This window comes from Pelobates fuscus, chromosome 12 (genome assembly GCF_036172605.1).
Source record: "Pelobates fuscus isolate aPelFus1 chromosome 12, aPelFus1.pri, whole genome shotgun sequence".
In the NCBI taxonomy this organism is placed as follows: domain Eukaryota; kingdom Metazoa; phylum Chordata; class Amphibia; order Anura; family Pelobatidae; genus Pelobates; species Pelobates fuscus.
In genome coordinates, this window is record NC_086328.1 from 89712903 (window position 1) to 89728328 (window position 15426).

The window sequence follows — 15426 nt, forward strand, 5'->3', positions numbered from 1 at the left end:
GGCATTTTTTTCCACTTTACCTTATACCTACGTACTTAATGCAGTGGTGTTCAGACTAATTCCAGACAAAGCCATTCCCCCAAGGAAACGGAACACACAATAAGCGATGTAATTTGGGGAGAATGCTGTGCAGATCCCACTGACAGCCATTTGTAAGTAAGACCAGATGAGCAGTGCTCTTCGTCCATACCTAGAGAAATTCCAGAAAATGCTTTAAGATCCCAGTGTCTATCATGCTCTGAAAGAACAGCAGGTTTGTTTAAAGTGGCCCCGTAGCTTGATGTTTTCTCTACTTAAAATTGGATTCTCAAAACACAACATTTATTATCACACCACTCTATAGCAAACTTATCTGGCTGTAATTACTTGAGGATCTGTTTACCAGTAAGAAGGCAGCCATCTTGAATAGAAGTTTTGTAGAGAAAATGTAATGCCAACTGCCAATCACAGTTGAGCTGATTATGTTTCTTCCACTGACTGTCGATGCTGAACATGCAGCACGCCCACACAAAGTCCTTTTTTTCTTAAATTAGTATAAACTGCTCAACAGATTAAAAAATGATCCAAACAAGATACATACACCGTTTTCAAATGTGATGATGCAAGGAAATGTTCTGATGTCAAACCCATTTTATGAAAACAAACGTGTACTGTGAAAATGGAGGATACAATGTAACCTACTCACCTATCCGAAAGACCACCTAGGATGATGGCTCCCACCAACACTCCTGCCATGTATATGGATTGTGCCAACTGACGTTTATTCTTTTGGCTGCACACTAAATCCCACTGCAATGCAAATCACCTTAATGTAACTTAAATAATTAGGTACGATAGTATATATAGCCTTTCTGTAGTAGAAGAGAGAACATATTTTATGGCTACAACTGTAGGCAATATTAATTCCTTCCATTGGTAAGACACAGAGTTTATATCATTAAATACTACCTACCTATGTACCTCTGTGTAATAAACTGACCACTAACACTACTGCATTCTATACAAAGTCCTGTACACATAATTCCAAATTAGGTTCAGATTGCACTCAAATCATTAATTAGCTTTCAATTAACCATGCTCACTAGATTAAAAGGCACCCGAGGATCAAGGACCTCTCTCAGCAGTCACTGGCTTTACTGGATGGCTTTATACACTTCACAAATGTCTTCGAGCAGGTCTTTCAGTAAAGCAGAATGAGATGTATGTTGAAAAGAAAATCTGTTTAAACTTTCCCCTTACGCTCAAATCAGGGGTAGGCAACCTTCGGCACTCCAGATGTTGTAGACTACATCTCCCCTGATGCTTTGCCAGCGTTAGGGCTGTAAAAGAGCATTATGGGAGATGTAGTCCCTAACATCAGGAGTGCGGAAGCTTGCCTACCCCTGATTTAGATACAGGTAATCAGTCACGGTACAGTGATACATTAAAACCGGATTTGTTTTGCAGTTTTCTGCTTATTTACTTGTTTTCTTCAATCATTCACCACCTCTACTACCTGGATGATTAGTGGCACTCTAAACCTCGACTCTAACCTTTCTTCTCTTCCAGTAAATGCATCAACATCAGAGGATAGACTAATTAAAACAATTACTGGCTGCTGCTAGCCTGATCTGTCTGCGGCCAAATACTCCACTCCTACAAGTAAACAAAATAAATCTACTGGGGTTAGGATCTAATGACTTATCTGAGATTTCTCTATATTTTAAGTGTGATTTTTCTTTTTTTTTTTTTTAAACAATTGTTGTTTTTTTTCTCTAAAGTTATGGTAGACAATTTCAGATTTCCTCTGAGTGATCATATGGAAGTTCTATGAACCCATGGCAATGTTTTTATTTATATTTAAGTATTTCTTAGAGAGAGAAAAATCCTTAGATACAGTTTTTAGTGTATGTAAGTATACTACTGGTACTATATTATTTTATTGTTTTTACTGTGGCGCGACCTAACTCTATTTTTATTATATAACTTCAGGGCCAAGGTTAGCAAGTAGCAAGTAACATGGGTGAGCGGCCAGCGTTCTGACCAGAATCACTGAGAGCAACAAGCACTTTATGTCAGAACAGGTACTGCTCGGCCACGCGCCATATAGTTAGAAGGTACAGGAGGGGGAATCCAGGAGTGTAATCCTTTCGTATGGTTTTCCTGTTTAGATATTTCCAGGGTTCATGTGGTGAGCAAAACGGTCCGTTACACCCACACTGTGCCATGGCGGGTTAGAGCATATGTAAAACATCTCTTGTACTTATATGGGTGGGCAACCCCATAGGCCTTTATTCCATTGCTTTTTTTTAATGACTAACAAAGAACCTAGAAGAGTTGTAAAAAAAAACTATTAATCTTTAAGAGTATGGGCTCCCAACCCGTGGTACGCATACCGCAGGGGTACAATTCAGTACCCGAGGGGATACGTGGAAAAAAACGTGGTGCAACTGCCCCACAAAGACTGGGGACCGCAAGGTGAGTGGGTCAATCGAGTGGCCCATGCACTCAGGGCCACCTGATGGACATGCACCATGAGGGGCCCGGTCGTGCGCTGCAGTGCTTTAGTAGCGCGACCGGGACCCTTCTAACCTGACAGGAGTGCTGGAAGCAAGTGAGAGCAAGACGCACACTTCCTCCCAGCTGTTACCAATGGGGCGGGACAGAGGAGACTGGGAGAGGAGATAGCCCTTAACTCCCCACAGCCTCAGCCACAGAAGCCACCCACAAGGTATATATGTGTGTGTGTTTTGGGTGTCAGTATGTATGTAGTGTTTGTATCTGTGAGTACCTGTGTCTGTCAGTGTATCTGTGTATCTCTGTGTGTGTGTGTGTGTGTATATGTATGTATGTGTATCTGTGTGTGTGGCAGTATATCTGTATGTCTGTGTATCTGCGTGTCAGTGTATCTGTATGTCTGTGTATCTGTGTGTGTGTATGTGTGTACCTGTATGTCTGTGTATCTATGTGTATGTCAGTGTATCTGTATGTCTGTGTCAGTGTATCTGTATGTCTGTGTATCGGTATGTATGTGTCAGTGTATTTGTATGTTTATGTAACTGTGTGTGTGTGTGTGTGTGTATCTGTGTGTTTATCTGTATGTCAGTGTATCTGTATGTCTGTGTATCTATGTGTGTATCTGTATATCTGTGTGTGTACGTCAGTGTATCTGTATGTCTTTGTGTGTCAGTGTATCTGGGTGTGTATCTGTATGTCTGTGTGTGTCAGTTTATCTGTATGTCTGTGTGTGTATGTGTATATCACGCGCCATATAGTTAGAAGGTACAGGAGGGGGAATGCGACACAAGGAGGGGCTGTGGTGGAGTGGGAGAATAAGACAAATGTGGGGTAGAATAGGGAAATAAGGCACATGGAAGGGCTGGGGGGATAATGAGACACATGAAGGGGTTGTGGGTATTGGGAGAATAACACACGGGGCAGAAAGGAGAAATAAGGCACATGGAGGAGCTGGGGGTAGAATTGGGGCATAAAATACATGAAGGGGCTAGGAGGCTGGGAGAATATGACACATGGAGGGGATGGGAGAATAAGACACATGGATGAGATGGGGGAGAGAATGAGACACATGGAGGGGCTGGGGGGAATGATACATAGAAGGACTGGGGGAGAATGAGACACATGGAGGAGCTGGGGGGAATGAGACACATGTAGGGGTTGGGGGAAGATGAGACACATGGAGGGGTTGGGGGATAATGAGGAATAGACAGATGAAGGGGCTGGGTGGGAATGACACATGGGGGATGGGGCCAGGGCAATTTTTTGCATCGAAGTCCCGTGGTTTCTAGTTATGCCTATGATTTCCGCTTAAAATAATTTCCACTTAAGATGGGCAAAATTGCTCTGTCAAGTGAGAGCAGTCATTCTACAGTTAACAATTTAATTAATTTATTTATTCATTCATAAGTTTATTTTGTATTTTTGTTGTAACCCCTTATTTGTTGTAACCCCTTATTTTTCAAAATGTCTCTGTCACAAACGTTTTAGTGGCTAAAGGATGTTTTTATTTATCGGTAAAGTGAAATAATGGTATAATAAATATTTTTGTCTACCATTTTTTGCATTAAATCTGACCCTGGGTCTCTTCTGCTATAAACTGTTCCATGGTGCGAGGGACATGCTAACGTGTGTCTTATGGGTAATAAAGAATAACTTCCAGGATGCCGAGAACTCTTAAAATCTAACAACATTGTTAAAGCAGTTTATCTGAATGGATGTAAATTGTTTTCAATAAGTCATTTGATATGTATAAGTTACACTTTAAATTGCAGCAAGCTAGTTTTCTCTTTGCTAATAACTTAATCTTTAAATATTCTAAGAGCCATTATTTATTCAGAGCTCGGAAACAGAATTTAAGATGATTATAAATTCTTCTTGTCTCGGATTATGTTCTTAAATATATTGTTAAAAGTAGTGGAATTCTTCTTTCAATTTCCATGTTTTAAATTCAGAAAATTGTAGATTTATTAATGGAATTTTCAGGGGAAAAATTCTTCTATTGTTTGAAGTATACACAAAACATCCGTAATAATTAATCACTCATAATCAGACTTTAAAGGAATACTATAAGTGCCAGGAATACAAAGCTATAGTTCCCTCTGCCGCCTCCCTACTCAAAACCCCACAAGTCAGTGAATATTGACTCACCTTATCCAAGAGCCATGTCTCCACGACGAGCGGGCGCTAATGCGACGAGCGGGCGCTAACACGACGAGCGGGCGCCACGCAAGCATTAGACTTCCACATAAGAATGCATTGAACAAATACTTTCCTATGGAGAATTATCTGACGCTGAATGTCCTCAGGCAGAGTGTGAAGACGCCCAGCGACAGATACCGGACCAAAGGTCTGTTTGGATGCAGGAAGCGCCTCTAGAGGCTGTCTGGGAGACAGCCACTGGGGGCAGACGTAGTGCTGCAATGTAAACATTGTAGTTTCTCTGGAACTGCGATGTTTAACATTGCAGCACTAAGGGCAATAGGGACACTGTACCCAGATCACTTCAATGAGCTGAAGTGGTCTGAGTGCCTCTAGTGTCCCTTTAAATTCAAGTTGATGGGAATGTTGCAGGATCCACATTCTATTTTCAGAATACAGTAGTGCCAACCGATGGCACTACTGTATTTTCTTTGAGGCCATTTCTAGGGTGTGAAGGCAGGATGCCTTTAAATGGTTATTCACTAAACACCAGATTTTGTCCGAATCGACAAAATAGTAATATGTACAAAGCACCAAATTTAAAATGAATCGAGACTAGATGTATCCTGCAGGATGCACATTCGCAGATTATCATAGAAGAGCCTATATGGGGTCCAAATTACTCTCATAATAATACAAGGAAGGCTTTTAAATCTCCCTTATGCCCCCATCTGCCATGCCTCAGTAGGGAGCATATATACTAAATCAGTGACTGCTTGCTGTAACATAAACTAGTGACTAGGCAGCAATGACCATGGTCAGTGGGTGGGTCATTTTTTAATAGCCTGGGGGAACTAATGTTTCTCCCAAGGCCCCATTCATGGGTGGTAGGTGGGGGCTATTAACTTAATAGGTTGGGGAACATAATGTCCCGCCCAGCACCCACCCATGCATTTACAGTGGGCAGGACTACTAATAAACTAAAGAAGGGGATGGAATACCATTTTCCACCCCTCCAAAACGTTGGCCATTGTCCTCCTCCCAAACCCCCTTGGGTGGCTAGAGGTTCCCAAGCACCTAGCTCCTCCCTCACTCAAAAAAAAATCTGTATACTTCCCTTACCCAATAAATCTAAAACCCTGCAAAATAATTCTATTTACCAGATGTATTCTTTCTTCCTAAATCCTCTTTACTTCAGGCCCACAAGAAACTACCCTCCCCCTTCAAATGAATTATAAATTCAAAAAAAGACTGGATTCACAAAAAAGAAAAAGAAAAGAAAAACAGCTGGGGGGCACATTAGGTTTTACCATTTCTTATTGAATAAATAGCCCCTACCAACTGCCACTGGGTGCGGACTGTCAGCAAAGCAGAACCTCCTCATTTATTTTTATAAGTAGCCTGCATGTGCTGAACACAGGTGGGAGTGATTGTGGCAGTAGAATGTCCCCTCACATTTTTTTTTAAATTTAATAGTTTCACCCACTGGCCTGTCATTTAATATAAATCCCCCACCTGATTCCCACTGTTCCAGCCCCCCCTTATTTATTTACTAGCAACTGAGCTGCCATGGCGTCTATGAGGAGCATTGGATTGGACATGTTGAGAAGGCCAGATGATGTTGTTGGAGGTACAGCATCTGGCATTGCTCAGGGAGCCTTGGCACTGTAGTAAAGGTAAGGAACTTTTTTCATGTTTTTACTCCAAATGGTGGGGGAGTGGTCAGGAAACTAAAATAAACCTGCTTATGAGGCACTATAGGGTTAGGAATACAGATATGTATTCCTTACACCACAGTGTTCCTTTAAACCTGCATTTTTTGTGTTGGGTTACATCACTTTACCTTGGACTATGTCTCCCAGGAGCCTCTGTTCTCTACACTAAATATTTATGTGTATAGTGTGTATACATGTTTTAATGACAAGGCACGGACCTTCTTTTCCCAAGGATGGTATCAAAAGGAGCCAGAGATCATAAAAGAAGAAGTAACTCATAACTTTTTACTTTTGAGTTGTTTTATATGATAGCTGCTCTTTAAGAAAAGAACATGTGGGACATAATATTTCTTGGAGACAGGGCCACTTTGGTATAGAATAATAAAGTACTCCTATAAAAGCATTCTATGAATGCCACTATGCCATTTAAAGGTAATAACATGTTTACTTTTGTAGTGCCTTGCAGATTGAAATAAAGACCATATCTTGTAGGTTTCCAAATGTACAACTGGATTGTTCTATTTTATTCTGTTATCTCGTGATAGGAGAGGTCAACTCAACACAACACGCACTCCACATTTTCTTTAATTATTTCATAGTTCCACTTACCTCTGTGATAATGGTTGAACTGAACTCTTTCTTGTCGTATTCCCATCCATTTTTGCATGATCTTGTGTCCACATTGGTGGCATTGTCCCAAGAGTTGTTTGCAGACACCATCCTCCACTGAATGTTAACAAACTCCAAACATCTGTGAATGCTGCCATCAGAATCCATCGGAGAGAATACCATTTTCCACCCTTCCCTATCAACTGTGCTGGTGTTAAAGGCTGCACTCTCGTTTACTTTACATTTGTGGTCAGGGATTGCAGCACTAAAGTTCTGAAGAAGGTTATGACTAGCCATCAGAAATATTGGAATACAGAGCAGGACAAGTTGTATAATTTGAAAACGTCCTAGCCCTCCAACTCTGTCTAAAAGTTCAGCAAAACCCATTCTAGATGTTTTGAAACTTGGATCGATCTATTCTTCTTCTCCTCAAAATTAGAGGTTGTGTACCCAGATTGTTACGTGAAAATGGATTACACTATTTTTCTCTTTGATAACTCTATAACATTGTCAACAACATTACTTATGCAGTGTTCTCAGTAAATTCTTCTTGCCCGGATTAAGTTCTTACGTGATATTACTGTAGAAACTCTGCATTCTCTTTCATTGTTTTAAATATATGCGAGTGAGAGTGTAAATCCTCAGAAAGCAAAGAAAAAGGATTTTGATCTCAATATATATCAGGTTGAATCTGAATTTGGATACAAAACTAGAACAAAACTGTCTTGCTGTAAGGCCTTGATGTATTCCTGAAGTCCACTATGATGCCTTCATATAACCTTTTCCTTTTTCTTTTTTTCTGTATAATGATAATAAAATAAACTTTTAAATAGCCATATTTAAAGTTTCAACTTTCCATTAATAAAGCTCAAGAAGACAAGAAGACCAATAACTCTATGTCAATCTATTCAATCGACTGAATATATAAATGATTGTAAGCTCATTGGGCCAGAGAACCATGAAACGTAGGATATCTGGATACTTGCAAGCCTTCTGTTTTTTCCAATTACAGTCACTAAGGACAGATTAAAAGCCTGTAGAAAGCAGTCAATGAGTGTTTATTATATTCTTAGTTCTGCACTGCAGTAAATCATTCAGCTCTAATAAGCATTTCATTGCATCTTTTTAAAATTAGAATCAGTTAGTGAAGCATGCTTTTCATAATATGATTTAATATTTCAAAAACATTACTTGCAAGTTCCAGGAATCAGGTCAGGTTCCAACTCAAAGTTCCATCCAGGATTCTGTAATTCCTCAAAAAATTCTTGAAGAGAACACCAAAGGCTCTAGAAGATGTACAATCCACTATAGTATTTTTTATTTGCCTTTAGGATTTTTTATTTGTGAAGGACCTGTGCACACAGATTAAAGTGTCCTGGATTGGTACTCCAGGGTCGTCAACTCGCTAAGTGGAAAACTTTGTTACTGGTAGTTTTCCTGTATCTTGGGACTCAGAAGGGATTATATAAGGAGTGAAAGTTTGACAGAGTTAACGAGTCACTGCAATCAGTGGGGGATTAATGAGGGGAAGGAGAAAATGTGGGGAATGTACTTAGAACTGAGCAAAGTCCAAAATGTGCATATGGTGACAGCTTTCTGTAGCATACACTTTTTTGAATATAGTAGAAACTGTACATGTGCAACATTATATGCTTTACATTTCCAATTTCATATTAAAGACTCGGCATTTGCTGAAGCCACATACTAATAATGGCTATCATGGTTAAAATCAAAGTGCACACACAGAGGTGGGCTGGCCTGCTAGGAAACAGAAATTCGACAGCGGGGCCACCAAAGCTGGGGCTGGTTGCTGCTCACTAGGTTATTGTTATTGGTGGCTTACAGGGTTATTTTTGTAATAAATATTGTGGAGAGGTGTGAGGAGCACTACCAGCCAGCCACTCCTCTGGATGCACAGGGCTCAAGGCCATTGGGATACTGCATGACATCAGCGGGAGAGAGTGGGGATATGATGCTCACAGCATGCCGATTGCTGCTTTCTCAGTCCGGGTAGAGGATAATGAAGCTCTTCTACAGCAGTCCACAAGGCCACACTATATAGAAGTAAGAGAAGGGGAACTTGGAGACACAACAGACAGGATAAGAGCCAAACTGGGGGGTAATAGGAGACACAATGTCATGACTCCAGCATCCTTTCGTCGAAGACGTGCATGTATTGACATCGTTCGGCAGTCTTCTGTAATATTTGAGGCAAAAATGTTTATCCTTTGTCTTGTTTTTAGACTGTGTTTTTTTACTTATTCACATTAAGCTCGACCACCCTAAGAACCAGTAATATGTATTATTTATTTATTATCTTGTGTCTTAGGTTTGCGTTTTGGGGTATACATGCTTTGACACACAGTATAGTTGGTTTTAAATATGAGGTAGGCATAAGAGACACAATTAAGGAGTTAGGAGACACAATACAGGATATATGAGACACAAAAGGGAGCAGGAGACATTGCAGTAGGGGGGCAACATACAGCTTCCCCCCGATGCCAGATAAGCTAAGTATGCTTTTACATGGTTCATTTGGAAAGTTTGTGCCATTAGGTTTGACATGTAGAAGAATTTTATTTTTTTATTATTATTAAAAAGTTTGCACAGTATAAAAACATGTATGCCACTCACACTTTTCTATATTTATGTTTTAGGGTTAATTCTAACCAAAAGATGATGAATACAAAATAAAGAGACTCTACATTTTTAGGCCATGAATGATTAGTAATGGGTTAATAATTAGCAGTGTGCTATGGATTGGTAGGAATGAAAACTATGGATGAGACTGCAAGAAGATATATTGGGCAAAAGCATACTAACAGTGACATTGCAATAAAACAGCTTTTCAAGCAAATTCAACACACTCTGCCCTTTTGAAATTATTGGTATGTTTTGAAATGGTCTTAAAAGTGCAGCCAAAAGGTATAATGCATACTAAAGTCTCCAATGGGAAGACTACTACACAACCACCAATCACAGTGCAGAACTTCTAGAATGCCAAGCTATCATGATAGTTGGCATAGCCCATAAATATACAACATTCTAGTATTAACTATTAAAGGCATTTTGCCTCCAACGACTGGCAAAGATAGTTATTTTATTTTATATTTACTTTTTGTAGTTTGTTTATTATTTAAATTTGTACAATTTTTCAATTAAAAATATTGGACTATGTAAGGAAACCAAGTGTATTTAAACCTCCTTCGGTAGTTTCCTCCCGAACCGGCAGAGCCTAGTATATATAGCTCTCTGTTCGGTAGTTGCAATAAACAAAATCCATACAAAATAGCAATAGCTTCACAAGATAATTCCCTTAGTAAAGCATACGAATTCCAAATAACAGCCGAAGTCAAGAATCAGGATACAAGATGAACTGACTTTAATTCACACACACAGCCTTTTATGCAATTCCTTATGCAAGGGGACATCCCACAGGGAGGGACAACATGTAACCAATCCTGTACACTAAAAACATAAAGCACACCCAGCACAAACACATAATTCCCTCCCCTAGCCCTGGAGATAATCAAGTCTGATAAAGTAATAACTTGATTATCTCCAGGCAGAAAAATCACTGTTTTCCCCAATATCTGGAACCCCCCTTTATAAATGGAGTATCCCAACAAATAATATGTCCCCTGATAGCCCCGATCTGGGTGACCAACATATTCAAATTTCACCCAGATCGGTTCAGGGGTTCTCAAAAACCATGGAAGTCCTTTGTGACCGGTTCACCGTGGGTGGGCTGCCCAAAACAGTTCCACAAGTTTGGGTGGTTTTGCCGGTCACTTTAGAAAAGGGAGAAAAATGAATAAAAGTATCGAATGGATTCCCCTGGCTCCTAGCAGCGATTGTTCCCCTCATTCGTATGCACAACCGTACCGAATAGCGCTCTTCTAGCTAATCGGTACATATAGTTCCAGCGTTCGTGTGATTGAGACCAGTGTTCGGGAAGTCGAGTGTCCGATTTTAGTTCCAGACACTCAACGACCAAGTCCCGCTGCCTTTGTCCGTATGAAAAAAGATGGCCGCGGTTTTCTCAGCCACGTGGCGTTCGGCAGTACGAACGCTGGCCGCACAAGTAGGGGTTTTAATTGATGCCGTTTTTGAAGTTAAATGAGCCAGGGAGTGGTCTTTGTTCGTCAGTTTCATCTGCTGACTGGAAACATGAAGAAATAGAAGGGAAACATGCAGAAATACTGAATACAAGGGTCATTTCCTCACAGACTAGAGGTCACTTTTCTTTAGAGAGAAGCGACAACATTTTTTACAAATTACAAATTACTAAATAAATGATCAAAGAGTTAGTGGAATAAAAACATAAAGAGCTAGTTTAAGTACAAAATGCAAAGTATAGAACATCATGAGACCACTCTCATTACCGAGATTTGAAAAATATGGGCAATGGTCACTCAAGCTATAGTCAATCAAGTAGCATGGAACTCTTAGCTCCAAGTTGCTTATATCAATTTTGTCCTTATCTGTGCGTAATATGCATAAAACGAAAAGCTCTGTCTCTTTCTCAAAGAGAACTGAGCTGTGCATAAACTGATATCAGCTAGTATCCGTCAATCATGGTCTTTAATATTGTTTGGACTCTTGGCAAGCATTTGCTTAGGCCCCAAGGACCCCCACTCACCGGCATGCAATCATACCCTCTACACCAACCTCTTCCTTTCCTCCTAACAAAAAAACAAAACAAAAAACACTTTCAGATACACATATTGACACTCATACAGATACAAACACTGATACACACCGATACACAGAGGCACACAATGACACATATACAGATACACAGATACACATGCAGACACCTATAGATACACACAGACACAAATGCAGATACAAAGACACACATACAGATACATGCAGATACACAGACACACATAAGACATATAGACACACATACATACAGACATACATGCAGACACACAATTAGCTAAACAGAGATTAAGATAGACATACATACACACAGATACACATACAGATACACAGATAAACATACAGACACACAAATACACATAGAGTCACTCAGATATACACATACAGACAAACAGATACACAGACAGATACAGAGACACACATGGAGACCCAAAGATGCACATGTAGACACATAGATGCACATACAGACACACATATTCACATACAGACACACAGATACACATACAGACACACAGATACACATACAGGCACACATGCAGACATACAGACACACATGCAGACTGTAGCGGTACTTACCCAGTTCTCGTGTCAGCCGGGATCCTCTGCTCCTGGCTTCTGGCGGGCCACACGCGCCGAAAGGTATGATCGGGCGCACAGCACATACAGTATTAAGAACGCTGCTCACACTGCAAGCACGCTCTTAAAGGGGAAATGGGAACCTAACCTTGCAGTCGGCTTCCATTGGCCCACGTCATTCCGGCAGCCCCATTCATGCACATTTTGGGGCGCAGGCATGACGTGGACCAATCAAATGAAACACAGGATTATTTAAACTTACCTGGCCCTAGATACTGGGCCCTATTGTGGTTTCTGTTCCCAGTACCCTTTAGTGTGCCCCTTGTATATTTTGAATTGTATTATTTGTATATTTTGGTATTGACCTTGGTTTTGTTTTCTGACTCTGAGTTTCTCTTTAAAGGGACACTATAGTCACCAGAACAACTACAGCTTAATGTAGTTGTTCTGGTGAGTATAATAGCTCACTCCAGGGACAATTCCAAGTGGCCACTCCTGGAGGGGCTTCCTGGCTCAGGGCTGCACAGTAAGCAGCCCTGCCGTTCAGCGTCCCCACGGTCTGCATGGAGACGCTGAATTTTCCTCATAGAGATGCATCGATTCAATGCATCTCTATGAGGAGGTCCTGATTGGCCAAAATGGCATGTGGCCCCGCCCCATGCCGTTTTTTTGCCAATCCAATGCTTTCCCTATGGATAAAAATCTGCCATGTTGATGATGTAAAAAAGGGGGCGGAGTCAGCAGTGGTGGACCCGCGCAGCGCTGGAAATAATGTGAGTTTTATACTTTTATAGGGGGACTAAGGGGAGGCTAGCCACCTATATGGTGGGTTTAGCACTATAGGGTCAGGAATACATGGTTTTGTTCCTGAACCTATAGTGTTCTTTTAACCCTTGCCTGTCTTGTTTGCCCATTTCATTGTAACTGTGTACCTGACTTTAGCTAGTACTTGTTTGTGCAGTCTCTCCATCACCCAGACCTTGGCTTGTATTTCGACTAAGCTTTACTCTGTCTTACGTTAAGTCTGGCCACTCTAAAGCCAGTTAGACATTTAAATTTTCCTTTTTCTGTTCTTTGCTATCCTAAACACTGCGTGTTAGGGTTGTACTTTGTGACACAGACATACAGACACACAGCTACCCAGACAGACACACAGTTACACATGGAGACACACACATGCAGAAACACAGATACACATACAGACACACAGGTACACATACAGACACACACATACAGACACACAGCTACCCAGACAGACACACAGTTGCACATACAGACACACACATACAGAAACACAGATACACATACAGACACACAGGTACACATAAAGACAAACAGATACACAGACAGATACACAGATACACATACAGGCTCACAAACAGACAGATACACAGACACACATACAATCACATTCAGATTATTATTATTATTATTGCAATTTATATAGCGCCAACAGATTCCGTAGCGCTTATACAGATACACAGACACACATACAGACACACATGCAGACACACACATACAGGCACACAGATACACATACAGACACACATATTCACATACTGACATACAGCTACACATACAGGGACACAGATACACATACAGATGCACATGGGATGAAGTGCTCTAACATACTGCCGGACCAGACTGACCTTCCTTCTATTGACGCTTCACTGCATTCCAGTCATCGGTATTCATTACCGCCAGTTTTTTTTTTTCTGTGGAGGGGCCCCGCCATGGACAGGTACTTTGGGACGAGTAACAGCTTTTTTATTATCTTTTCTAGTCAGGTCACACACATATTCACATATATATGTGCTGCTGTATATATATATATATATATATATATATATATATATATATATATATATATATAATTCTCTATTTTTGTTGTGCATTGTATAACAAAAGGCTTGATCAGCCACAATAGCAGTCACAAGCAATCATAACGTGTCATATGAGAATACAGTACAGTTTTAGTTATGTATGAGAAACTGAGACACATTAATTGAGCTTCTATGCATAGAGGTGTCTGCACATTTTTAGGTATATAGTACTTGAGAAACAGGCTAGTCTAAAAGGTAAAGTGCTACTGTATATTTTTTAATATTCAAATTTTTTGGGGTGGTTCACTTTATTAGCAATTCTGCCATTTGTGTGTGGTTTGCACATATAGTGTATTTTATGTTTGGAATTTGAGCCACACTGTTTCTACCAGGATTGTTTGTTACAATTTTGATACATCTTATCTTTATTTTTAGGCATAAGATTTGATATATTGTGTTTTATGTATAGTGTATCTGACTTTAGATGGAATTGTGATTCAAGATCCTGTGATTACACATACAGACATACAGACACATGCAGACACACATATTAACATACAGTCATACAGATACACATACAGGCACACAGATAAACAGACAGACAGATACACAGATACACATACAGACATGCAGATTCACATACAGACACACAGATACACATACAGGCACACAGATAGATACACGGACACAAAGATTCACATACAGACACATAGACAGACAGATACACAGACACAAATACAATCACGGGCAGGTACAGAAACACATGCAGACACACAAATACACATACAGACACACAGATACACATTTAGGTACACGGATACACATACAGACACACATGCAGACATACAGGCACAGAGATACATAGACAGACAGATACACAGAGACGTGTAATAGTAAAAAGATTGTATGAATGGTTTCAGCTGCTTTCTTTTGTATAGAGAGTTCATTGGAAAAGCTGTGAACCTTGGGAAACTAAAGCAAAAGGAAAATGATCCAATTTTTACATTTTGTTCCAGAATTTGCCGTTTATACTTAGTATTTGCGTGCACTTCTACCTTATGTGTTTGTGAGGATTTTTCTAAAAATACAAGTATTTACCAATAAATTGTCACTACTATTTCATGGCATGTCAAAACAGCAAGTTTGAAAGGTTGCCTGGAGAGCTAAACCCAAGTCAGTTAAGTGTCCAACTGGTTTCAACAAATTTATCATATTTGCTGTAAACACAGTGTATTTCATTTTTTAAGCATGTGGTTCACTTTGCTTTACAGAAAAGGGCTCAGCTGGTAAGTGAGTTAAGAATTGGCGATCCCAGTGCAGAATGGATTCTCTTTTAAATACAAGTGCATTATCCTAACTCCTAACCTCTAACCCTACAACAAATGATTTATGGAAGATCC

At 40.1% G+C, this 15426-nt stretch overlaps 1 protein-coding gene across 1 annotated transcript in view; it reads right to left on the bottom strand.

Moving 5' to 3' along the window:
- The window catches only part of LOC134579183 (solute carrier family 22 member 6-A-like), a 72424-nt gene extending 64127 nt beyond the window's left edge, over positions 1-8297 (bottom strand). Inside the window, exons 1-4 of the mRNA XM_063438383.1 lie at positions 8151-8297; positions 6960-7758; positions 686-789; positions 36-190 (exon numbers count right to left, since the gene is read on the bottom strand). Coding sequence (XP_063294453.1) covers positions 36-190; positions 686-789; positions 6960-7346 — 646 coding nt within the window. The 5' untranslated portion in view covers positions 7347-7758; positions 8151-8297. The remainder of the gene's footprint in view (positions 1-35; positions 191-685; positions 790-6959; positions 7759-8150) is intronic.
- Positions 8298-15426: the final 7129 nt, after the last annotated feature.